Raw genomic sequence first — 27,463 nt, forward strand, 5'->3', positions numbered from 1 at the left:
TGTTCCTGCCTCGTCAGCTGGAGGGCCCGAGGAGCCCGTCCAGCCACCTGCTGCAGCCTCACCTGCATCGGCTCCGGCTTCGCCTGGCGCAGCCTCTGCATCAGCCTCTGCATCAGCCTCACCTGCATCGGCTTCGGCTTCGCCTGGCGCAGCCTCTGCATCAGCCTCTGCATCAGCCTCTGCATCAGCCTCACCTGCATCGGCTTCGGCTTCGCCTGGCGCAGCCTCTATCTTGCCTGGAGCTGCGGGGGCCTCGCCGTTCTCAGGTCACCAACTGCCGCCTCGGCCGCCGGCCGCTTTCCAGGCCTCTGAGTCGGCATCATGGCCGCCGAGGGCGGCCCCCGAACTGCTTCCACGTCGCCGCCGTCGCCGTCCGCACGGCCGGCCCCCCGAACTGCTTCCACGTCGCCGCCGTCCGCACGGCCGGCCCCCCGAACTGCTTCCACGTCGCCGCCGTTGCTGTCCGCACGGTCGGCCCCCTGAGCTGCTTCTACGTCATCGCGGCTGTTGGTTTCTGCACGGCCGGCCTCCTGACCGGCTCTGTCGCCTGTGCCACCCACCTGGTCGGCCCCCCGACCGTTTGACTTATGAACTTTTGTGCGGCGACCTCGGGTCGGCCCCTGAACTGTTTTTCTGTTGCCGCCGTTGCCGTCCGCACGGTGGGGCCCCTGACTTCCTGCTGAACTGTTCTTTGTGCGCCAGTGTTTTTTGTGCGCGTGTCGTTTTTGGGCTCCTGGTGCTCCTGTTTTGTTTCGCCTCGGGCCCTCCTTCCTGGGCCCCCGCCGCCCGCCCTGGTCGGGTTGTTTTCTGTTTTTGGTCGTTTTTGTTTTCTTGTGTTGGGCTGTCTGGGGCCAGCCCTTGTGGGGGGGGTACTGTCATGGTTCTGGGTCGGTGACCCAGTGTCTTTGATTTTGTACTCTTATTTTTGATATTATGAATTATGACAGTTTGTTTTGGTTTCCCGTGTGTGTGTGTGTGTGTGTGTGTGTGTGTGTGTGTGTGTGTGTGTGAAGCCTGCCTCGGAGTCTGTGTCCTGCGTGTGTGTGTGTGTGTGTGTGTGTGTGTGTGTGTGTGTGTGTGTGTGTGTGTGTGTGTGTGTGTGTGGCCGCGTCTGAGTCTGTGTCCTTGCGTGTGTGTGTGTGTGTGTGTGTGTGTGTGTGTGTGTGTGTGTGTGTGTGTGTGTGTGTGTGTGTGTGTGTGTGTGTGTGTGTGTGTGTGTGTGTGTGTGTGTGTGTGTGTGTGTGTGTGTGTGTGTGTGTGTGTGTGTGTGTGTGTGTGTGTGTGTTTCCTGTTTTATTTTGAAGGTCCGTGTCTTATGTGAAGGTGTCCTGCTTTGCTTCCCTGTCTCGTCAGTCCTGATTTCTCCCAGCTGTGCCCTCCTTCTGTGTCTCATTCCCCTCGTTACTTCCCAGTGTATTTAAACCCTGTGTTTCTCTGAGTCTGTGTCGCGTCGTCCCTCAAGCTGTGTGTTTCCTTGTGTGCCTCCCCGTCAAATGTAAGTTTATATTTCCCAGTTTAGTTTTGTATGCTTTCCCCCTGCCAGCAATCAAGCTGAGTTTTGAGTTCATCCTTCGAGTCTGAGTGTCTGCACCTTGGGTCCTACTCCTGCCTGCCACACAGCGTTTCATGACATTAATTAATGGTCTTCTACTGATGATCCCCACCAGTTTTGGTCACCTATTGACAGAAAGTAAGAGTACTGCTACTATCAGGTACTATCAGGCAAACTAAAATGTACATGTAAAACAGTAAAGGATATATACTGAATTCAAAATCCTGCTCCTCACATACAAGGTCTTAAATAATGTTAAGGTTCATTTTAAGGAGAGAGAGATGGTGGAGATCGGAATAACACACTGACCCTGTCAGGTGGAGTCAAACGATGATTTTAATGAACACACGCGTGGGAGATGCACCCTGCAGAACATCAGAGGTGGATCTCTCAAACAATGAACAAAACAAAGGTTTTATAGGGTCGGGGTAATACAACGCCCCTTCATGCACTAAGCAGATACAATACTTGCATACATCAAATCAAAACCACAATGACTTTTAACACAGTTTAAAAAGAACATTGTCGGCAGGTTCATCCTGTCACCATCCTGCCCGCGCTTATCTGTCTGGAACATCAAGCTCAGTTCTGCATCAGACAGTCACTCATGCAGGCACAATTTTGCAGTTGCAAGCAAAACATGATTAAACTTTCACCTATAAATGATTCTCTCTAACTGTATGTGTGTATGTGCTAACCAAATAGGGTGCTAACCACAGTTGCACCCTATTTCACCTCGCCGACTAGCTCCTGACCTCTCACCAGACAGAGAGACAGAAGCCGCTCTCATATATGTAATAACCGAACTGAAACTATGTATATGTAATCTACTGAATAAATGTTTTAATCAAGAACCTCTACTAAAAGCTTAATCAAAAGATATAGATACATAAAAGATACTAAAGAATAACCTGATTGTTCATAACCTGCTCAAAATACTTGCACTCAGACTCTGCTTTCGGTTTCACTTTTGCAAAGCATGGCGTTTCCTGTCAGCCTGCAACTCAGTCTTTCACAAGAGTATAAAAACATTCAAAAGCCTTTAGGATTATAGATTCAACTCAACAGTTTAACGTGGTTCTTACTGGACCTGTAATAAAGGCTGATATGATACCAGTATGTTTGAACATCTGAATGCAATATCAATAGTGTTATTAATGGAATTGTGATGATGATTATAAAAATAGCAGCAAATAATAGCAGCAAAATATCCCTATACTCTACATTCCCTCTCTTGGTGACTCTCTTTAGAGGGTCACCACACTTCACTTGTGTCATTTCTCTGACCCTCTCTAGCCGTCCTCTGGCTCAGCAACTCAGACAACAACCTCATGTCATCTAGTTGGTCCAGTAATAAAACGCCAGCTCCCACTTGAGAACACTCATGCTTGAGTCTCCAAAAGTTGAATCTGTTCATCTGGACGTAGCGTTTTGTGGGAGAAACGTTTCGTCACTCATCCAAGTGACTTCTTCAGTCTCACGTTTCTCCCACAAAACGCTACGTCCAGATGAACAGATTCAACTTTTGGAGATTTACTTTCCTGGATGATTGAGAGTGCATCAAGACTCATGCTTGAGGTTAATCACACCGAAGTATCAGTGAGCCTAAAGTTGGTCAGAGGCCGGAGAGAATTAGAGTGCGAGCAGAGCTCAATCAGCACTCCTCCCTCACCCCTGAACTCACTCACACCCGGTGAGCGACCCCTTACCCTTGTGAATCCCCAGTGGTCTGTCCTTTTCTGGGTCCCTCTCTCGTGAAAATCTTCTCCTGTAAGGGATAAAAACACTTTCTCCCTACTACGCTTCCCCTGACTTACGTTCATCAATTTTCCCTTTATTCAAAAGCATGAACCTAATTATGTTTTGACTTTCTGACTTTTGTTCATATATAGTCTTAAACTTCACTCATCTCAATCCACAGCATTTTAACAGTCTTATGTTAAAATGTTTCCTGTTGCTCACTCTATTCTTCCTTATCTGATCATCAACATCTTGCACTGTCGCAGCTGCACGTAGCTCTGACCTAAAATCACCTTTCACAAGAAAAATCATCATAAACACTTATTCTACTAAAGGATCAAAGAAAAAACACCCATTTTAATCAACTAAGTGTAAGCATATAATCAATTATTCCTGAATAAATTCCATCATAGCCTGTGTGTTAACACTAACGTCATTTTAAAACTCACATTTCCTGTGTTATAACCTGTTTTGGTATAGCATTTTATTTCATTTCTTTCTATAATAATCACTGGTTTTGATCACTCAGTTCGAGAGCACTCCTAAGTCACTCTTTTAAAACTACTTTAATCACTTTTCTTTTCCATAGCTCACTCCCTTGTCATACAGCTTCTTTTGAGTTATTCCTCAACTGTATTTTATTCAACATTCACACCATTCTATCACTCATGAAATTAGCAAGCTGATTTAATTGCATGTGTTTGTGTTCTTAGCCAAGTTTAATCACTGTCTATGCATTAATCTTCATGAGCTTGTCTCTGTAAGGTTAGTGCGTTTTCTGTTTGTGTGTGTCATTTTGTATTTGTTGCTTTTCCAGTGTTTCAGACTCCTTCACAATTTTCCACTTAAACAGTCAGTTTACTCTTTCCCAAATTTGCTACCCCAAATTTTCCTTTCCCACCTTAAATAACAGCATTCCTTGTCTTCAGCCATGAGTCAGAGCTTGCTTGTGACGTTCAGGAACACACGGCTGTAAACAATTCAACCAGAAACTTGCTGAACATTTCCAGTAACGTTAACCTATAACTTTCTTCCGACCGCTGCATGTGGAGAATTGATCCAGGTCTGCTTTGCCCCTGAAAATAACAAACTGAGACATTTTCATTATTATCGTCAGTGCTTAAACGACCCATTTCTCTCTCTCTGGTCAGAAATACCTACTTATGTCATGTATGTCAGCGTGTTCTTCCTTGCGTTATGGGGTCATGTAAATCCAGTGTAAGCTGTTTTCTTCGTTGCATGTCATTCATTGTGTTCTTCATGGCATTTTTATGTATTCATGTTAATGTTCAGTGAGTGTAAGCTGTTTCTTCATTGCATCTTATGTTATAATCAGGTTTAATTCATGCATCTTTTCTCTGAGTTCTGGATTCAAACTATCTCACTTCTGCTTCTCTCCAAAAATACTTTCACATGTAACAATTTGTGCATGTGTGTTTTCTATTCATTAATATAGTTGTCAGTTATTTTCTTTCATTATTTTTACCTTTTCTATTGTTTACCTCTTTGTTATGATGTGGTGGACATCCCTAAACCATCATGAGTCCAGGCTTCAATTTCAATCCAATCATATCCTGTATTCTCGCACTCGAACTTGTCCTGGCTCCACCTCTCACCGGTCCCTCTCTTCACAGTGTCCTTGTGTGGCCTTCAAAGCTCCAGCAAACACAGTCTGTTTCTTCTCTGTTTTGATCTTTCAGTATTCTTCTTTTAAGTTGGGTTCCAGCCTGGCAACATATCACATTCAGTGCCTTCAAACAGTCATGTCACATCTGTTCCCCGTGCATGTTTTATCACGGGGTTTCCTTCATTCTGCTTCTGGAGTCGTCAGTCAGTCTTATTTTCATTTGCTCTGTTTTCTTCTCCATTCATCTTTTCAGTCTTCTCTTTCAAGATTACTTCAAACATGGCAAATATGAAACTCAATGCCCAGTGCTTTTCCACAGTTCTTTATCCCACTGTTCAACTGCCCAGCCTGTATTTCACAGCACACGTTGTCATCACGTGGTTTTCTTACATGCTGCTGCTGGTGTCGTCAGTCTTCGTCAGTGTTAATGATTCGGTTCCACTGGCTTTTGCCTGCTGTTAATTCTTCAAGTCCACGATGTTCTGTCGGTCTTCATCAAGAGATTAACTGTCCTTTGAGCTTCTTCTCCGGGTCGGGACAAAGTGAGAGGTCAAGCAATAAAACTTTAGCCAAAAACTGGCTTGTTTTCCCAATTGTGTCAATCTATCCCTTTTTCCGCTGTACTCAAAGTTCCAGGTTGAGAGAAGTCCACCTGTATTAACACACTAAAGCATACAATTAATATTTCTTTTCTTTTCTTCGCTTCATCTACCAAGAGTTTACTCCTCTCTCTCTCTGGGTTCTCCCTTCACACAGTCAGCTCCTTTTATGGGCATGTAGTTCCTGTCACACACACACTTCCTGTCACCCACACAGCAGCTCAGAGCCTGGTTCTGCTGGAGGTTTCTTCCTGTTAAAAGGGAGTTTTTCCTTCCCACTGTTGCCAAAGTGCTTGCTCATAGGGGGTCATATGATTGTTGGTTTTTCTCTGTATGTATTATTGTAGCGTCTCCCTATAAAGCGCCTTGAAGCGACTGTTGTTGTGGTTTAATGCTGTATAAATAAAACTGAATTGAATTGAAATTGAAGGAGAGGTCAGAGGTCAGAGGTCAAATGTGACATGACATTTTAAACGTGTACACAGTGCTTTCTGTACTAACGTGCAGACAGAATGACACAAAATCATATCCTCCTTGTTTTCCTGTGAACGTCTCTGCATTATCTAGTTTGTGTGTTTAGAGTTACTTCAAAGATTTTAACCAGAGAATTTATCAGTAATTGATGTGTTTGTGTTTGCAGGGGTCAGAGGTCACAGTCTCCAGTATCCAGCTGTGTGTCTGTGAGGAGTGACTGGTCCAAAGAAAGCCCTCCACACTTCAGTAATGAACCTGCACCAACAAAGTTCTTCAATCATGGAGCTCAGCTGACCATGTAAGAGAGCTGCTGACTGTAATTCTACCAGTGACATCATCTTATCTTATCTTGCTAGTTTTTAATAAATTGTGTGTTTGAACAGGTGACATTTGTCAAACACTCGGTGAAGACTCAAACACAGACTCGCAGGCACAAAGCAAATCTTTATTTAGGCCTGTTTCACAATCTAGAGTTTAAAAGTCAAGAAGATGATAAAGAAACCAAAATCTACAGACTTCATAGACAGAACGTCAGATAAAGGATTTCATCACATTTTAAAAGAAAGTATCAGGATAATAATCTGAACTGAGTCATCAGAAACAGAAAGATGGTCTCAACAGGCCACTGAGCTGATCTCCAAAGAAAGAAGAAGATTGAAGAGTCCGAGGCTGTTTGTTTGTCACAGGCATCGTCAAACACGTCCAACACAGTGAAATGTGCTGAGCTGCTCCTGTGACTGGACAAAACATTAGAAACAATCATTAAATGAAATAATGAAACATTGTGCAGATGTTAACCTGCTTTGTGCCACATTAGCACAGCATGTACTGACAGAGCAGTGCAGATGAGCAAAGTGATGTAAACAGAGTAAGTGAGCAGAGTAATATCAGCAGTAATGAAGCAGCAGGATCAGTGCAGCAGCTGTGACGTCATCATGAATCAGATATGATCTGAAATATGACAGTGAGACAAGAACATGATGTGAGGTCCTGTTTAAACCCTGATGGTGATGCTATGAGGGGAGCACGTTCTGATTTAGGACTTGGACGGTCTGAGGATAGAAGCTCCTCTCTGTTTGTGTCCTGATGGTGCAGAAGCTTCTGCCTGATTGTAGAAGGAGCTGAAGCAGCATCATCCCAGAGGTGAAGCTGCTCTGTGTGCAGACCTGAGGTCAGATTCCTCCAGGCTGATGTTCAGCATCTACAGAAACGTGTGGTTGTAGTTATTGCTGCTCTGTGTGCTGACAGCAGATACTCAGAACAAAGCGCTGCACACGTGTTCTTTACAAACATCTGCACATAGAAAACATGGATGATGGCAGTGAATGAAGACGTTTCTGTCATTTGTTTCATTGGCTGCTTTTTTCTGCCTGTGTTCATGTGATGAATGTCTGACACATAAACAGGTTTGTAATCAAACATCATCAGGAGGCATCATGAAACAAAGTTACTGCTGGAGGCTGAACTCAGTTTGTAATGTTCAAAAATATCACTCAGATCATTTCAAAGCTTTTAGTTCTTCTTCTTCACTTCTGTAAAATAAGAGAAAGAAAATCAGAACCCAGAAGTTCACTTCCTGCTGACTGAACTCTTTCAAAATAAAGCTGAAAGCTCTGAATGTGACACCGCTGCTCCACCACAGTTTTTAGAGGAGGTCAAGGTCAGTTCAAAGTGATGGATCCCAAACTTCCAGTACATCCAGTGAAGGACATAATCAGCTGTGTGATGAAGGCTTTTTACTGTGGAGTTTGTAGGCTGATCACTCTGTGTTTAATAAGACAGGAACAGCAAAGGAAACTTGGATTCTGAACTCAAACACAAGTTTCTCCACTTTGACTTTTCTCTGTGACCATCAGAGCTTCTGCACAGTCTCATCAAATCTGGATGTTTGTCACTGACAGTCAATGATTTTACTGATAAACAAATGTGTTCACAGAGGGAGGAAGAGGAGTGGTGTTTGTGAGGAGGAGCAGCTGTCCTGCTGTGCTTTGTGTCAGGACGTCCTGAAGGATCCAGTCTCTACCAGCTGTGGACACTGGTTCTGCAGACAGTGCATCTCCTCATACTGGGACCAGTCTGCTTCATCAGGAGACTCGTCCTGTCCCCAGTGTGGAGAAAGATCCAGAAGCAGAGCTGGACTGCAGACAGCCAGTCAGAGCAGCTGTGTACAAAGTAAGACTGAACATCTGTCTGCTGATGGACTCGTTTCTGAAAACTGGACTTCTTGTTGTTGTTCAGACATTGAAGAGTTTTCTTTCTGTTTTTCTTTCTTTCAGCAGATGTTGGTCTGCAGGAGGTTTTAGATGAACATAAGATCAGTCTGAGGAGGAGATGTGAACGTGTGACTGAAGGAAGTGATGAAACAGGAAGTAGAACCCTCCTCAACAGGATCTACACTGAGCTCTACATCACAGAGGGACAGAGTGAAGAGGTTCATACCCAACATGAGGTGAGGCAGCTGGAGACAGCTTCCAAGATGGACGCCTCCATGACGCTCCAATCAGGTGCCAGGACATCTTTAAAGCCTTACCTGACCAACAGAGACCCATCAGAGTGGTTCTGACCAACGGCGTGGCTGGTGTTGGAAAAACCTTCTCAGTGCAGAAGTTCACTCTGGACTGGGCAGAGGGCTTGGAGAACCAACATGTCAGTGTGGTGGTTCTGCTTTCATTCAGGAGCTGAACCTGATCAGAGATGAGCAGTACAGTCTTCTGGAGCTGCTCCATGTTTTCCATCCAACATTACAGAAGGTCACAGCAGAGAAGCTGGCTGTCTCTCAGCTTTTGTTCATCTTTGACGGCCTGGATGAAAGCAGACTTTCATTGGATTTCACCAACAGGAAGCTGCTGTCTGATGTCACACAGAAGTCATCAGTCAGCCAGCTGCTGACAAACCTCATCCAGGGGAATCTGCTTCCCTCGGCTCTCATCTGGATAACTTCCCGACCTGCAGCGGCCAATCAGATCCCTCCTACATGTGTCGACAGGCTAACAGAAGTACGAGGCTTCACTGACGCCCAGAAGGAGGAGTACTTCAGGAGGAGATTCAGTGATGAAGAGCTGTCCAGCAGAATCATCTCCCACATGAAGACATCCAGGAGCCTCCACATCATGTGTAGAATCCCAGTCTTCTGCTGGATCACTGCTACAGTTCTGGAGCACATGTTGACTACAGAGCAGAGAGGAGAGCTGCCCAAGACCCTGACTGACATGTACTCACACTTCCTGCTGGTTCAGACAAAGAGGAAGAAGAACAAGTACCATGAGGGACATGAGACGAGTCCACAGGAGCTGACGGAGGCTGACATGGAAGTTCTTCTGAAGCTGGGGAGGCTGGCGTTTGAACATCTGGAGAAAGGAAACATCATGTTCTACCAAGAAGACCTGGAGCAGTGTGGTCTGGATGTGACAGAGGCCTCGGTGTACTCAGGAGTTTGTACAGAGATCTTCAAAAGAGAGTGTGTGATCTTCCAGAAACCAGTCTACTGCTTTGTTCATCTGAGCATCCAGGAGTTTCTGGCTGCAGTCTACATGTTCCACTGTTTCACCAACAGGAAGACAAAGGTGCTGAAGGACTTCCTGGGAAAAAAATACAAAGAGTCATCTCTGGATGAATTTTTGATGGAAACACTAATAAAATCCTTTAGGAGTAAAAATGGCCGCCTGGACCTGTTTGTCCGCTTCCTTCATGGCCTCTCTCTTGAGTCCAACCAGAGACTCTTAGGAGGTCTGTTGGGTCAGACAGAGAACAGTCCAGGAACCATCCAGACAGTCATTAACAACCTTAAGGAGATGAACAGTGATGAAATCTCTCCTGACAGAAGCATCAACATCTTCCACTGTCTGATGGAGATGAACGACCTCTCAGTACATAAGGAGATCCAAGTATTCTTGAAGTCAGCTAACAGATCAGAAAAGAAACTCTCTGAGATCCACTGCTCAGCTCTGGCCTACATGCTGCAGATGTCAGAGGAGGTTCTGGATGAGTTAGACCTAAACAAGTACAAATCATCATTGGATGGGCGACTGAGACTGTTTCCAGTTGTGAGGAATTGCAGAAAGGCTCGGTGAGACCAAGTCATTATTCAGAATTATTCTTCATTGTTGATTTGTGGTTTTAGTTTTTCATATAATGCAAAATTATTATTATTATTTTTTAGCTTTGTGTTATAGATATTGGTCATTATTTATTTCATAAACTTTTGTATTTGGACACTGAACAAGTTATATTACACCATTTAAAAAAGAAAGGGGTTAGAGTTATGGAACAATACACCTAAACCTACTACTCCCTGTACCTAGGTAATGGAAAATAATGATGGCTGTGCTGCTCAGTTTGCAGGAGATAATTTTAACATAAATGCAGAAGTTTCCATAAGCTCTGCCTGCAGACTAAATGTCTGATGATTAATTTCTGCTAGGTTATTTTGATCCACCAATTGCCATTTGCTCGGTGTGTACATTCTATCACCATTTGCTGGTTCATAAAAATATGCCCATAATTAAAAAAAAAAAAAAGCCTTCTTTTATCTTCACAGAGACATTCATTTCTTTCATTTATTAAATCAACAAATGAATGAAACATCTTTACTGACACAGGACATGTTATACTTTTACCATCTCAAAGACTAGTTGCAGACATATACTAAGGGATGACTGACATGTATGTGTTTAATACTTTAGTGCTCTTGAAGTGCAACTTTTCATGTGCTAGCCAATCGAATGATGTTGTACCATAAATTATCCCAGGAGAGCTGGAAAGTTCAGCATCAAAATAAAGATGACTTTTTCATTTTAGTGATGTACATGAACAAGCCAGTAACATGCACTAGCTTGAAACTTACTTGAGCTAGCTTTCCTCAAGGCTTAGCAGTGTGTTTATGGGAAATTTTGCCCATTCTTCCAAAGCACATTTGTGAGGTCAGACACTGATGTTGGACAAGGAGGCCATGACTCCCAGTCTGCATTCTAATTAATCCCAAATGTGTTCTTTAAGGTTAAGGTCAAGAATTTGTGCAGGCCAGTCAACGTCTTCCATACCAAACTTGGTCGTTCATGTCTTTATGGACCTTGCCACTTGAAGTTTGGAGGTCTGAAGTGATTGACTTCAGACCAGAAAGTTGGCAAACTGCACTATGAACTTCAGCATTCGTTAACCCTGCTCTGTGATTTTATGTGGTCTATACTCTGTGGCTGATTTGACTACATTCCCAAATGCTTTCACTTAGCAAGAAATTTTCACAATTGGATTTGCTGATCAGGTGGCATCCATTCACCATATATTGGAATTATAATCACAATACCTGAAATTCACAGAGCTCCTAAAGAGCAACCTATTCTTCCGTAAATATTTGTAGAAGTAGTACACATGCCTAGGTGCTGGATTATATACATCTGTGGCCATGGAAGTAATTGGAATACTTGAAGTCAATGATTTGGGTGGATGAGTGAATACTTTTAGCAATATGGTGTATGTTAAATTATCTCCTGGTTTGAGCTTTGAAATTTGTTTATTTACAGCTTTTTGTGAAAAAATGCACTTTATCCACGGAGAGATAGTAGTGCTTATGCATTTAACCAGGACAGCTAAGCATAAATAGCACTACAACCTAATACCCACCTAGTGGTCATGATATACCAATCTGCTGAAGAAGAAAGGGAGTTGAATTCAATTTACCCTTCTTTATTCCTGAACTAACTGACAGTGCGCAAACTCTGAAAAGATGAGACAATATTGAGACTCTTGCTTTGTATAAACATCATTAGAAAATAACAGAATCATTCTCATGTTTATTGTCAAACACCTGAACATGATCAGAGTTGAACCATAGATGTGAAGAGCAGATGTTCATTAGATTATGGTGGCAAAAAGTTTTGTCGTCATATTTTTGTGCATTTACAATAACTAATTCATATATTCTCTAATCACAGACTGACTCATTGTGTACTCTCAGACGCTCACTGTGAGGTTGTTGCCTCAGCTCTGAAGTCTAACCCCTCTCATCTAATAGAGCTGGACATGAGTAAAAACAACCTGAAGGATTCAGGAGTGAAAATGCTCTCAGCTGGACTGGAGAGTCCAAACTGTCAGCTGAAGACTCTGAGGTCAGTTCACTGACTTCAGCTGTTGCTTTATTTTTTTTATTTATTTACTTTTTTTTTGTATATTTCAGATAGCATTAACCCTTTAAGACCTACCATAGAACCAAGTCCGCCAGAGCTTATATTATATTTTTACATGCTGTAGTGCCAATTTTGGGAGCATTTCAAGTTGATATACATCAATACAACCATTACAGCCCAAATTTTAATAATATGTATGCATTAAGTGCATAGTAATTACATAAATTGCAAAAAAGTGCAATAAACTACAAAAAAATTGAAAATCGTTTTTGTTTTTTTAACATATATTTCTAGTTAGAGAAATTTAAGAGGCTTATCCCTCAAAACTGTAAATACAAAAAAGTTGCACAAACTAGTTTCCCACCACAGGAAATTTATTTGAAGTGTCTTCATAGTTTTACTTTTGAAATACACCAATTTTTATATACTGCAGGAAAAACGAAAATAAATATTATAGTGCAAATTTGCAAAAAAGCAGCATATGCATCAAAATAAACTATTTCCAGCAGTGCAATTTGAGTTCTAAGCATCCCAGAAACGACACAGAAAGTCATAAAGTCAAAGATAACTTTTTAAAACACCAGTATAGGCTCTGAGGCCCTGACAGTAAAAAAAACTACATTTCCGCGAAAATGACGTCACTTCCGGTTTCGGGCAGGTAATGGCGGACATGCGAAAGTTCGCGCTGACGTCTATTCCAACGTAGGAAGTGTTATGAACAGCTGATCGGATCGGCAAAGCGTGTTTCTGGAATATTATGTTTTTGTTGCTGCAAGCGCTTTTTATGCAGTTTTTGCAAAGTTATATGTGGAAGAAAACCGTGACCTAGGACAAGCTGATGGCATAAGATGTAAGTACAACTTCTCCGGTTTCATATGCAAAAAAAATTATTGCGCTGGCTTACGTGGTTGCAGTGATACAGGGATTTAAAAATAGATACGCAAAACGTAGCGGGGGCGCTACGCTCGGCTCTAAAGGGTTAAACAATATTTATTTTAAAAATGTTTATGATTTTCTGTAACACAAATCTGAACACATTTCAGTGCTTCTTAGAATTTTATGTCTGTCTAAATGACCAAACAAATGTTTTTCCTTTTGGCTCTAAGTAGATTTTAAAGATATGAAAAGAGATTAACTAACCGCTGACACAAGTTGAGATGTTTGACGGGACAGTTTTTCAGTCTGTACAGGTTCATGTTGTGCTCAGCAAAGATGAAGTCAGGATGTGAATGAGGCTTTTGAAAATCTAATGATAGCAGATAAAAGCAGGCTGCTTTAGACTAAGCATCTGTTTAAATATATATAGAAAGATACATGGCTCAAATAGAATATAAAAAGATGAATGCAAAAGCTAATAAAGGTACAGTTAGGAGCTCTTTCTCAGATGACTGTGTTTGAGTATATAGCGCATGAAGAAATGTTTGATGAGTAAGAAATGTGAAAGTTTAAACGGCACTGCAAGCATAGATATATTGTGTTACTGCTGCTCATTTAAAATTGACAAAATGTACAGCTCATTTACAAAGCCAGCAGGCTCTGACTACAAAAATTTGAGAAAGTCAAGTATTAAATCAAATATGACTGAAAGTACTCAATGAGATGTTCAAATGTATTGTCAAACGTATATATAACTAGTGAGTTCTGGCAGTCTGACCTACCTGCTGTTTGTGTCTAAGAAGGAGACAAGTGGAATGGTGATAGCAGAATGATATATATATATACAGTATGCCTGCCTTGTTTGCTGGAAATAATCTTGTTGATAAGAACATATAAGAATGAATCACAAATTATTTTGTCTATATGTTTTGTTCTCTATTCAGATTGAAGGACTGCTGGTTGTCAGTTAACAGCTGTGAGTCTCTGCTGTCTGCTCTGGATTCCAATCCCTCCCATCTGAGAGAACTTGACCTGAGTAAAAACAATCTGCATGATTTACATGTGAAACAACTGTGTGGTTTTCTGGAGACTCCACACTGTGGACTGGAGACTCTGAGGTTAATCATCATGTTTTATTTTTGTGCTAAGATGAATATAATGTGAAAGCTGTGGTCACACTAAATTTGAAATCCACCCAGGGGATCTTCATGGTAAAGTCCATTTTCTTCTTTAGTTGTTTAGTCCATTCACTGAAGCAAAAACCTAGAATAATTGTGCTCAACTTATGGCCTAAATTAGTCTGCTATGGCTCCTGAACTTTGTTAATTCAGAGAGGGCTCCCTGATTAACTGTATACTGTTCTTTCAGTTCTAAGTTCATAACAGGTTTGAAATTAACCATTGAATTATTAACTGTATAGTTGATACATTTATGATTGACAGAAAACTATTTTGAATATTTAAAGATTTTGATCATGTTCATTCAGTGAAGAAAATACAATGAAGAAAATACAAACAATGCCATTGCCATGTCTTTGGCTTTGGAGAGTTGGCCATGCAAAACAGCGCATTTAAGGCCAGAAGACACACAGAAAACACCTGTTCTGTGAATTCAGCTATCAAGGTTAAGTCACAGAGTGTTTCTCCTAGCTTATTTCTTCCACTGAGGAAGCTATCAGTCTGAGCACTGCAACATGCTTTAAACAGAGAGGTGGGAGCTGGCACAAGCAGGCATGGTTTTCACATGAAAAAGCTACTAAATGAGGAACAACATCCAGCTTTGCTGACAAAGGCAGCTCTCGGTTGCTGTGGCCTGCTTATTTTGTAGCATATCCCACTGGCTCTTTAAAATGATCTGTGCTAGCTTACTTGAACATAGCATAAGACACTGACATAATTTTTTTCATTGGGTTTGGATTTAGTTAGCATTATGAGATATGAAAAACAACCAAAGAGAATCTGCTTTATCATCTACAATACATAGCTGTTCTGACATGAAATAGTAAATATATTTTATGTGTCGATCTGCAGAACTAGCATCCCAATAAAGGAAGTCTGGATCTGCTTTCTCTCTACCTAACCCTAATCTCTGATCCTATGAGACTTACCTAGCAGGCAGTGCAGAGCTTAGGTGGAGCTGATGGCTGAGGGGATTAGTCCAATCCTAACTCCCACAAAAACCCTTCAAATGTCTCCCCTGCCTCGTCTGATAAAAGCCAGGGCCCTGAGTAACCTTGCAGGCCTGGCAAGGGCCATGTGTTAAGAGCGGTTCCCCTCTAAGATCGGTGCACTTGGTAACTGAATTAAGTTTAGTGGCTTAAAAAACGATGCCCCAAGAGTCTGAATTCATACTGAGATTTTTACGTTGACTGTTTCACAAAGGGTTAAAAAGGGAATGTCCACAATTTAGACTTTAATTTCAGGATATTTGATTACAGCAGTTTAGCAGGAGCAAGGCAAACGTGGAATCAAATATTAATAAAGATAGAATCAAGTAGCTGGAATTATAATACTGAATACATATTAATAGTAAATGTTATTATACGGGCCTTTTTGTCTATTCCTACAGATGATGAAAGCTAACGAACTTTTAATTTATTATTAGACCCAGTTGTCTTCTCTCAAGATGTAACATATAACAGAAACTGAAGAATTAACATTATTTCATTTAAAAAACCCTCCTCTGTCTGCCCATTTCTTAATAACTGTTAAATGTATAACAGCTGGACTATGCAGCACTAAGTGTCATTCCCCCATGCTCTTTACCATTTTATTATTTGTTATCTTATGTGCAGCACTTTGTGACTCTGCCAGAAAGGTGGTATATAAATAAAATTTTATTTATTTATTTATGCTCCTCCCACTTTCCTGTCTGCTTTTCACACCTCCCTATCAGTAAAGGCAGAAATGCAGAAAAATCTGATTTTTTTTTCTGTATAATGTTACTAAAATTAAAAACGTTGTCTGAGAGTTTGAGTGCTTCAGACAGAATCTTCTAGGTTTTATTTATTTATTTATTTATTTTACTAAACCTCTTCTTACACAGAAAAAAATTTTGCATAATAAATTGTTTGTTTTTATTCAGACTGGAAGGCTGCTGTTTGTCAGAGAGCAACTGTACTTCTCTAGTGTCAGCGCTGAAATCCAACCCCTCCCATCTAATAGAACTAGACCTGAGCTCTAATGACAACATGCAGGATTCAGGAGTGAAGCAGCTGTGTGGTTTTCTGGAGAATCCACACTGTCGACTGGAGATTCTGAGGTCGGACATCATGTTTTAGTTGTGCTGAGATGAATATGATGTGAAAATTGGCACTAAATTGGAGATGCAATTTAGAATGATCAATTCATGAAGGACAATGATTCAATCATTATCTCTGAACATATTACGAAACACTCAACAAATTCAAACAACAGTTTTGGTTACATTGTTTTTTGTTTCCAATTGTATTCAGATTGGAACGCTGCAGTTTGTCAGAGATCAGCTGTGCTGCTCTCGTCTCAACTCTTAAATCCAGACCCTCCCACCTGAAACTTCTGGACCTGAGTGATAACAGGAACCTGCAGGATTCGGGTGTGGAGCAGCTGTGTGGTTTTTTGGAGAGTCCACACTGTAGACTGGAGACTCTGAGGTCAGACACCGTATTTAAGTTTTGTGCCAAGATGAATATGATGTGAAAATTGTGCTAACACTAAACTAAAAACATAGGGCTGATATTATACTGATCCATACTGAGGATCTATATGGTGTATAGTCTATTGTAGCAGAACAATGTTGAGATTTGAGAACTTAAAACAATGATACTCTTGATAACTTATAGCTCATAGCGCGTATCCAACCTGCCAAAGGGTTCTAACTTACCTGCTGACCTTTGACATCTCAGAGAGAGTTGACATTGATTGATTGTGCATTGTTTTTACTCACAGTAACATAAGACATTACAGCATAACTCTTCATAAAATGTACTTTGTGACAAAGCCAGACTTCAGGAAGTAGTATGGTAACCTTCCATAAAAGTCTTCCATCTTCCATGTATAATACTTGGTAAAAATCAAGAAAACTTCACTTAACATTTAAATCTATCTGACATTTAAATAAAACCAAAAATCATCTTTAACAGGTAAACATTCTGTATTAAAACAGCTGTTTGGGGTTTCTGCTCTCTAATCTTCTGCATTATCAAGGTTATCAAAGACTGAATGATTTCAAGAAGAACTTTAACTAATAATATATATTTTTTATTCTTTTTTCAGATTAAAGTACTGCAGGTTGTCAGAGATCAGCTGTTCTCATCTGGTCTCAGCTCTTGCTAAGTCCAACTCCTCCCATCTGAGAGAGCTTGATGTGAGCCACAACAACACACTATTAGATTCAGGAGTGAAGCAGCTGTGTGGTCTTCTAGGGACTCCACACTGTAGACTTGAAACTCTGAGGTCAGTCACCATGTTTTAGCTGTGCTGAGACAAATATGTGAAAGCCATGCTGACACTAAACTGCAGACATGTGACTGACATTATACTGAATCGCAGTAAGAATCACAGCATGTGTAATAATTGCACATTTTCATTACCATTACACTTCTAAAAGGCATGCTGGGTAATAATAGCTACAGCTGTGAGAGGCTCAATTGCCACAGAACTCTCAAGAAAAGGAAAAGTGGAAAGGAGGTCAAGAAAAGAGGCCAGAGCTAAGCTCAACTGCAACAGAGGAACTGTCCTCTGAACACTTTTTGTTCTTAAACCTCATATTCCCAGATAGGATTATACTGGAATATTCTTGAGAATTACAAAAGAAACTGAAAGTCTGGTACAAAATTCTAAACTTCTAAAAATTCCTGAACTGACGTCAGGGCTCTAACAAAAGATTTACTTATTTATTACTGATAGTTATTTATTTTACTAGATAATAAATGCAACGCTCCCATACCCTCCTATCTGACAACGAGCCAGCTATAACAACAGCTGGCTATAAGCTAATGTTGTGCCCAGTGTTGGGCAAGTTACTTTGAAAAAGTAATTAATTATAGTTACTAGTTACTTCTTCAAAAAACTAACTGAGTTAGTAACTGAGTTACAAGATTCTAAAAGTAATTAATTACTTGAAAAGTAACTATTGCGTTACTTTAAAAAAAAATGTTTAACCTTCTGGGGTCTGTATTATCTTTGTCTGTATACCGAGCTTCTTATTAAATGCACGCACACACCGATCTCTGCTCCGATTCCACTTTTTCTATTTTTTTGGAGCTTCTTGCTCGCCAGTAAATTACACACATTGCAGCAACACAGTGCCATCTAGTGGCTGATGCAAACATAGGTCAACATGTTACATCTCCCTTCTTAAAAAACAAAACAAAAAACAACAAAGCAACTCAGGCTTGTAAAATTTGTAATGCAACTGAAATTACGGGAATAACATCCTGAGCAACATCCATTAATAACATAGCATTCGACTCAATACTGGCTACATCATTACCATAATAAACAGATGCATTTAGTGACATCATTGGAACAACAAACATGTGAACAGCCTTTTTTTTTTCTTTTTAGGGCAGCGATCCGCCTGCACCCTTTACAATATTACAGGTCTAAGACCTGTCTTGGTTTAGTAACACGCCCAAATCGAGTCGCATATCCGGGTGTTGTAATGTCTTTATCAGGGGGCTCCACAGGCGGGGGCTGAGAAACCACAGCGCTGTCATTGCTGTTGACTGTTGGTTGAATGAACTCCTCACCTCCTACGCTGTTTCTGCTTTCACGGAGGTGTCGGCGGTTACAGCGATAAACTTGTCCTGTATCTGTGATTATGTTGTAGCTTCTGGATGTGTCAGCACAACGTGTGACCACAGCTGGTTTCCAGGAACCATCTTGTTGCCGGAACCGGACCGGTGTGCCAGGATATAGTTGAGGCAGAGGTCGGTGTGCTCTGTTGAAATAAGTCTGCTGGCGCTGCTGGCAGACTTCTCTCCTCTCACGCACTGTTTGCTGGCAAACTACTTGGGGTTCCAGCTGTTTTGGTGTTGCAGGGAGGATGGAGCAGAGTCTCCGGCTCATGAGTAGTTGTGCAGGAGACTTTAAGTTGTCCACAGGGGTGTTCCGGTATTCTAATAGGCTCAAGTAGGGATCCTTATGTTCAGCTCTGGCCTTGTCCAGTAGTTTTTTTGCTGTCTGGACCGTCTTTTCGGCTAGGCCGTTGCTCTGTGGGTAATGGGGGCTAGTAGTGGTGTGGGTGAAACTCCATGACTTTGCGAACTGTTGGAACTTACTTGAAGCATAGCACGGGCCGTTATCACTAATCACTGACTCTGGAATACCATGCCTGGCCATGGCTGACTTTAGTTTGTGGATCACTGTTTCTGCAGTGCAGCTGTGCAGTCTTTCCAACTCGAAGAATCTACTGTACTAATCTACGATGATGATGTAGTCTTCCGAGTTCCAAGGGAAAAGATCGGTGGCTATGACCTGCCACGGTCGTTCTGGTATTGCATGTGACAGAAGGGGTTCCTTGGGGTTAGCAGTTTGTCTCTCCTGGCATGTGCTGCAGGCTCCGACTGCTTCCTCAATCTGCTTTCCCATGCCTGGCCAAAACAGAAGGTCTCTGGCTCTGTTTTTACTCTTTTCTATGCCCATATGGCTGGAATGAATCCGATCTATCATGTCCTTTCTGAGCCTTTTTGGGATGATCATTTTCTCACCTTTAAACATGATCCCGTCTATCAGTGAGATCTCATCCCTGTGGTTCCAAAACTCCTGGATGTCAGGCGGACATTGAGACCTCTTATCCGGCCATCCACTCAATGTGGTCCTTCTCAGAGTGTTGAGCTGAGGGTCCTGGGCTGTTTCGTTTCTTATCTCTGAGAGTCTCTGATCACTGACAGGCATGTTGCTGAGGACTGAGTGGATCTGTGCATCCATCCCGTCACATAGTGATTTATCGAGGAACTCTATGGATTTCCGGGAGAGCGTGTAGGCTACCGGGATGTCTTTCCCTGGCTTGTGGATGATGCTGATGTTGTACTTTTGCAGCTGTAGTATCATCCTCTGTAGCCATGGTGGTGCTGATGCTAGTGATTTTTTTGAGTATGGACTCTAGTGGCTTGTGGTCCGATTCAATGGTCACATGTCGACCGTACATGTACTCGTGGAACCGCTTGCAGCCAAAGAGAACCGCATACAGCTCCTTTTCTATTTGGGCATAGTTCTGCTCGGTGCTGTTAAGTGACTTGGATGCGTAGGCAACTGGCCTGCCGTCCTGCAGCATCACAGCACCGAGGCCACTTTTGGATGCGTCAACCTGGAGTCGTAGCGCTTTCTTGGGGTTGAAGAAGGAGAGAACTGGGCCTGGTTCTCTAGTGATCAGCTCCTTCAGTTGTTGAAAGGATCTGTCATGGTTCTTGTCCCATACAAACTCACTGTCCTGCTTTAACAGCTGGCAGAGCGGCGCGTTTATCTCTGACAGGTGTGGGGCAAATCTTGCTAAATAATTAACCATCCCCAGTTCTGCCCTGTTCTGTGGGGGCGCCATGTCTTGGACTGTTTTTACTTTTTGTGGATCTGGTTTTAGTCCTTCGTGTGACAATGTGTGACCGAAGTAACTGACCTCTTTGACGCAGATGGTGCACTTGTCAGGGTTCAGTTTTACACCTCTCTCCCTGCTGCGCTGCAGCATGGCCCTCAGGTTGTCGTCATGCTCCTGTTTGGTTCCTCCAAAGACCAAGAAGTCATCCACAATGGCTGCCACGCCCCTCAGGCCCTCGTAGGTCTCATCCACGCGTCGCTGGAACTCATCCTGGGCTGAGATTATGCCGAATGGCAGCCTGAGGAAGCGGTACCTGCCAAACACAGTATTAAATGTGGTTAACGGAGATGATTCGTGGCTTAGCTTAATGGCCCAGTAGCCTGATCTGGCGTCCAAAACACTGAAATACTTGGCCCCAGCAAGTTTTGTGGTGACATCCTCCAAGGTGGGTAGAGGGTAATGGGGTCTTTGTATAGCCTTGTTGAGGGGTCTGGGGTCCAGACATACTCTGAGTCTGCCTGTCTTGGGTTTTTCCATGACAACAAGTGCATTCACCCAATCCGTAGGATCCGTCACCTTGCATATGATTTGATTCCTTTCCATGTTGTCGAGCTCATCTTTGAGTCGGGCTCACAGAGCGATGGGAATCCGACGAGGGTGGGCTGACTGTGGGTGCGACGGCTGGGTTTACATGGAAACTGCATTCACCAGGAAATTCTCCTATCCCTTTAAATACATCAGCATACTCGTCTAGTATTGCCTGCGAACTGTTGGTTGTCTTGTCTCTTTCCTCCGTCACTGCCATCACGATCCTGACCAGGTTAAGGTCACGGCAAGCTTTCATTGCTAATACAGGTGGGGCGCTTGTGTTAACAACGTGGAATTCCAACGTGCGGGTTTTGTCTTTGTGTTTGCATTTTAGCTGGCATTTCCCTTCCACGCTGAGTGGGTGTCCCCCGTAATCTGTGAGCTTGTGTGTGACAGGCTTCAGTGTCACATGTGGGAAGAGCGTCTGGAACATGTTGGCTGGAATTGTGTTCGCTTGTGCCCCAGTGTCAACTTTAAACCTCACTGCCTGTGGGGGGAAACCAAGTTGCATGTCTGCATATGCTTGCTCATCATTTCTTCCTTCATTTTCTATGGTGATGCTATCAATGTAGAAACAGTCTTGCTCCTCATCTGTGTCCTCAGATGTCATTTCTATGTTCTCTCTCACAGTGTGTACTGATTTGAGGTGGGCTTTTGTCTGCGAAGGGAGTTTTGACCTGCATGCTCTTGCAAAATGGTTCATTTTCTTGCATTTTGCACATTGCTTTCCTTTTGCTGGGCAGGTGTCTTTATTACTGTGTTGCCCGGCACAATAGCTGCATGTTTTTAGCGTTACATTAGCGTGTCCTTTTGGTTTCACTCTTCTTGTTTCATTTTCTTGTCTGTGCGGTTTCCTGCCGATGGCGTGCACAGTTTCTTGGCCCCTGGAGTGGCCCATAGATGTTAGCTTTTCTCGGACGTGTGGCGAGTTAGTGGCAAATACGATGCGATCCCTGACCATTTCATCTGTATTTGTGTACCCACAGTCTTTAGCAAGCAGTTTCAGTTCTGTAATAAACTGTTCAAACGCCTCATTTTCACCCTGCATCTTTTGGAACTTATATCTAACGTAGATTGGGTTAGCTTTCGGTGTGATGTAATCAGTGTACTTATCGTAGTACGTTTGAAGCTTTCGGGAGTCATCTGCGGTGAGCGTCCACGTGTTGTAGACGTCCCGTCCTTTCTCACCGACCCATAGAAGAAGGTAGCTGCATTTGTCTGCTTCCTCCTTCCCCCGAAGAGGACCAGCGAACATTAGCTCGGCGTGCTGCTTGAAATGCCGCCATGCCTCAGGCAGGTTGCTAGAGTCCCAATCCATGCGCGGTGTGGGAACGCCGTAAGCCTCCATGTCTGCGCTGTCCGACGGCGAGGGATTGCGTAGAAAACCGCTACTCTGACACCATGTATTATCTTTGTCTGTATACCGAGCTTCTTATTAAACGCACGCACACACCGATCTCTGCTCTGATTCCACTTTATTTTCTTTTTCCATTACACACATTGCAGCAACACAGTGCCATCTAGTGGCTGATGCAAACATAGGTCAACATGTTACAGGGTCCAGGTTATAATTGGCCATTTTTAACTACTTTTGATTTGACCTCTACATTTCAGCTTGAAAAATTATTTACTTTGCCTTGTTTGGTATCATCCTTTTTTGCGCAACCTCACGTGCCTGAATTTACAGTTATGTTTTCATTTTGACATACTGTATTAACACAATTGATCTAAAATTAGACAAAAAAAAATCTGAGTAGAAAAAGTTGTACTTTTTACTGTATCAACCACAAACATGTTTATTGAATAATATTTCATAACTTTAAATGCAAATATTAATTGTCAATTTTAAAATCATATGCACAAGTTTTACAAACAACAATGTTATTTGCATCCATTTACCTTTTACTCCCTTTTTATAACCATTTCAAACTATTTACAGAACAATCAGCTGTTCTTCAATAAGATGCCACACAATTTATTTGTGCCACTCCAAAAAAATAATTTCTTTCCACTATAAAGGAGAACATCACAGCCTGATACCTGCAGGTCTGACAGCAGCAGGTGTATCACTCCTGTTTCTACCTGGAGACAGCAGTCGCCTCATTGTTCTGACACACAACACAAAACTATCCACAACACTACACACTAACTACACAAGACAACACATTAACTACACACTCCAAACACGCTAAACGTCACAAATCTCACATCTCAAAACTCGGTCTCTTTCTTTTTCTGCTGTCTTTCTTTCTTTCTCTCTCGCCGTTACTCCTAAAACTTCCCCCTCTTCCTAAACATCCAAATGTCATGTTGCCATATTTTGCCATAATTTTTGATTGGTTGACATGGTGCATTTTTCCACCAACAGGAAAGAGCTGTGTTTTGGGGGTTTTTTGCTCATAAGCAGAGAGTGCTTGCTAGCGCTGTCCTTAGACAGTAAATGTGACTAAACTATTGAGGAAAAAACGCCGCGTATATATTGTTTTATCATGACTCTGGTTTTACGTGGCCCATCAGCACAATTTAAAAACTTGTATATATCACCGTGTTGCTTTGTAGTCTTTAAGTGGTCATGTGATTGACTTACCACGACTACTTTATTCTTCCTCAGTCAAACAGCAGCACTCATGCGATTGTTTTGCTCCCTGAGCTCCAGGTGTTGTGCCAGAAAGTGATTGCCGTCAGCAGGAGCGCGCGCAGCTGCTTAAAGCTGTAGCGTCCAGATTACTTACAGCTACTTCCGTGCAACTGATATAAGATGCGGTAAGCTGAACACAGCTTCAACCGTCTGTTTGTTGAAAAATAGTGACGCGACCGCACCGCATTTTCTTGTTAGTAACGGTAACGGCATTGTAACGATAGGAATAGTAATTAGTTAGATTACCCGTTACTGAAAAAAGTAACACCGTTAGTAACGCTGTTACTTGTAACGCCGTTATTCCCATCACTGGTTGTGCCAGACAATGTTTGACCTCAGTGTTCTAAAAAAAACACACTTTCCCACCAATAAACAGTTTGATTGCATTCTCACATCATATGAGAGTCTATTTGCTAATTCCCTAGTCCAAAATGTTAGTTCCACTTCAAAGCAAGCTTCAGTAACACAAGCTAACAGTGGCTAACACAAGCTAACAGCGGCTAACACTATGTAACAGTTGCTAACGCTATGTAACAGTTGCTAACACGAGCGTTTACTAATGGAAAAGTTTGGGATATTCTTTCTAACTCAAGTGTATCGCGCTCCTTTAAAAACATTTTACAGCCTCTTCCACAAGAAATAGATGTGGGCACAAATGCTACACGTATAGAATGAGTAGTAGAAACTTTCTGGGCTTTCCATGACCAGACTGGAATATTCAACGCAAACAGCTTTACCGTCACTAAACATTGCATTTTAATTCTGTAAATTCTCTTCCAAATTCAACCTTTAGGTTGGAAACCTGGAGATTTATAAACAACCAGTTTCTAAAGATGTAATCAGTGGTGGAGCTGCAGACTTTTTTGGTTTGACTGTTTCAACCTGCATCCTTTTGGTTTTAATTGTTTGGAGTTTCTGTTTCCTAAATTTTTACAATTTGTATCGTCTTCAGCCCTGAACGGATCCCAGAACTTTGTCTGATAAACTTACCTATTTTATTCTTTATCCAGGCTGGGGAACTGCAGTTTGTCAGAAATTGGCTGTGATTATCTGGCCTCAACTCTAAAGTCCAGACCCTCTCATCTAAGAGAACTTGACCTAAGTGGCAACAAGAAGCTGCAGGATTCTGGAGTGCAGCAGCTGTGTGGTTTTCTAGAGAGTCCACACTGTCAACTGGAGACTTTGAGGTCAGACACAGTTGTGATGAAACATAATATCCAATCATATAACGGTTAAAACCGAGGAATTTCAGTCATTGTAGCATGTTGATGCTTTAAATCAGATTCAGACGATGCTGTTGACATTTATGTACTTTCTGTACTTTTCTAACTACAGTTTTATACAACAGCTGTTGTTGAATTTTTTTTCTAACATTAGTTACTCTAGGCCAGAATAATGGTCTACAGTGGTCTATTAATGCAAACAATAAAGAACAATAAACTGAGATGTGGGATGAACAAAAGATACCAGAAGTGAACCAAAAAAGGTTTTTGTTCAAGAGATGGCTATTGTTTCTAGACTCCTGAAATGTGTATAAGCTACAATAAAGCTATGAGATGGCACATTTGTGCAACAGCCACAATAAAAACAACAACAACAACAGTAATAACATCAAGTTAATACAATTTATAAAAAGGAAATATCAATGGAAAAAACACTAACTTCATGTAAAATAAATAAAAAAAACAATGGTTAAGGATTTGAAATGAATGACTTATTAGTTTTATCTGACAAATATTCATTTGCAATTGTTTTCATTTAATAACCATTTTTCTGTTCTCCCTTCAGCTCTGAACAATGAAAAACGGAACGATTTTAAGCAGAAACTTTTGAGCTTACAAATGTCTTTTGTTTTATTCAGACTGAAGGACTGCAGCTTGTCAGAACACAGCTGCAGATTTCTGGTGTCAGCTCTGAAGTCCAACCCATCCTTTCTTAGAGAGATGGACCTGAGCTCCAACTACAAACTGCAGGATTCAGGAGTGGAGCATCTGTGTGGTTTTCTGGAGAATCCACACTGCAGACTGGAGACTTTGAGGTCAGCACCATGTTTTAGTTGTGCTGAGATAAACATGAGAAGAAAAAGTCCAAATTAAGTTTGTTTCAAAGCTGAACATGAGAGCTTCAATGGGGTTTGAATTTCAGTGTGTATTTATGGGTCTTCAACATAATTTAATGGATTCTCATAAATTTAGTATTTGTAATTCAGATAATTCTTGCAAAGAATGACTGCAATCTAAGAATGGCCAGAAACTGCAGGTTTCTTCCTGAGGTCAGGCACCATGTTTTCAAGTTGTTTTTCCACTGACCTGCAGACATAATATATATACTGACCCACACTGTGGTTCTTCATAATGGAGTCTTAATTGTTAAAGTTAGAGATAAAAAGGTTGGCTCTAAAAGGATAAAAATATGTCAAACTGTGGTCACGGGCATGTTTAATAAAAGTACACAATAAAATAAACTATAACTATATGATTTCAAGCATAAAGTTTGTACAATAATCTTAAATCTTTTACTTTTACTCAGACTGGAGTACTGTGATCTGTCAGAGATCAGCTGTGAGTATCTGGCTTCAGCGCTAAAGTCCAGCCCCTCCTATCTGAGTGAGCTGCGCCTGAGAGGAAACAACCTGCAGGAATCAGATCTGAAGCAGCTGTCTGAGCTTGTGGAGAATCCACAGTGGAGACTGGAGACTCTGGGGTCAGTAGAGGGTCGCAGTTATTTTTAGTTAAATAACACTAAGCTAAAAGCTGAAAGTAGATGTGAAAAATATTTGACTAAAATAAAAATAAAAAGTTGACTTCAGAAAAAATTAATTGAAATGATATTGTTTAATACATTACCTGAAATTAAGAAAAACAAGCACAGAAAATGTGTTTAGTTTTAGTCTTTTATCAGTTTGGTCAGATCTGGCAAATCAAGCTTCAAGTCCATATTTTTAAGTGCAGCTGAACCAAATTAAAAAAAATGTGATTTAATAAATATTCTGTATTTTTGTTGTTGTTGTTGTTTTTAGATAAAGATACTATAAAATTGTAGAGCAACCCAACAAACCAAACATCACCTTTGTGCAGAAAAAAATACATTTTTAAATCTTTTTGTTTTTTTAATTAATAAAGTTAAGCTGAAGCTTCAAGCAAACATGGATTATTCTGTACTCAAACTCTTCTGTTTGTATCTACAGGGTTGACAGGACGATTGAACCTTCCAATGAAAAAGCCTGTGAGTACTGAGATGATGTCTCATATTCACCAATATTTAATCAACAGCATCAAATATGTAAATGACTGTGTGCTTATTTTAACATAGAAATTGTATAAATTATGTTTTATGGATGTGTGGGAAATATTTGAAAAATGTCAGTATTTCATAGGTGCTAAAATGCTACAAGGTCTGTAAGGCCATAAAACACCTTAAACACCTTAAAATGTCTTGTTTGGAGCTCAAAATTGTAATTTGATGATGAACAGGTTTATTCCACGTTTCAGAAATCATAACAATTAGAAGGTTACTATGTGGGACTCCAGAACTCCTCGTAGATATCTTTTCTTAGCCCGCTGCACTCAAACCCTGGACGTGGAGAAGCTTATAGCTGATGTGAGACGCTAACCCAGCAGCTTCACTGCATCAGAAGCTTTTGACACTTCCACACTCATATTTGGAGTTCAGCGCCTAAACTTTGAAACAGCCTTCCTTCATCATCCCGTTAGGTCGGCTGAGTGTGCAGGT

General features: G+C 41.5%; 1 protein-coding gene across 1 annotated transcript in view; it reads left to right on the forward strand.

Moving 5' to 3' along the window:
• The first annotated feature begins 321 nt into the window (after positions 1-321).
• LOC116309697 (NACHT, LRR and PYD domains-containing protein 12-like) overlaps positions 322-27,463 on the forward strand; it is a 32,134-nt gene continuing 4,992 nt past the window's right edge. The window contains exons 1-11 of the mRNA XM_039617295.1: positions 322-375; positions 8,773-10,058; positions 11,923-12,096; positions 13,935-14,108; positions 16,075-16,251; positions 16,445-16,621; positions 17,244-17,423; positions 24,742-24,918; positions 25,593-25,769; positions 26,261-26,434; positions 26,919-26,956. Coding sequence (XP_039473229.1) covers positions 322-375; positions 8,773-10,058; positions 11,923-12,096; positions 13,935-14,108; positions 16,075-16,251; positions 16,445-16,621; positions 17,244-17,423; positions 24,742-24,918; positions 25,593-25,769; positions 26,261-26,434; positions 26,919-26,956 — 2,788 coding nt within the window. The remainder of the gene's footprint in view (positions 376-8,772; positions 10,059-11,922; positions 12,097-13,934; positions 14,109-16,074; positions 16,252-16,444; positions 16,622-17,243; positions 17,424-24,741; positions 24,919-25,592; positions 25,770-26,260; positions 26,435-26,918; positions 26,957-27,463) is intronic.

Source organism: Oreochromis aureus, linkage group 9 (genome assembly GCF_013358895.1).
Source record: "Oreochromis aureus strain Israel breed Guangdong linkage group 9, ZZ_aureus, whole genome shotgun sequence".
Taxonomy (NCBI): domain Eukaryota; kingdom Metazoa; phylum Chordata; class Actinopteri; order Cichliformes; family Cichlidae; genus Oreochromis; species Oreochromis aureus.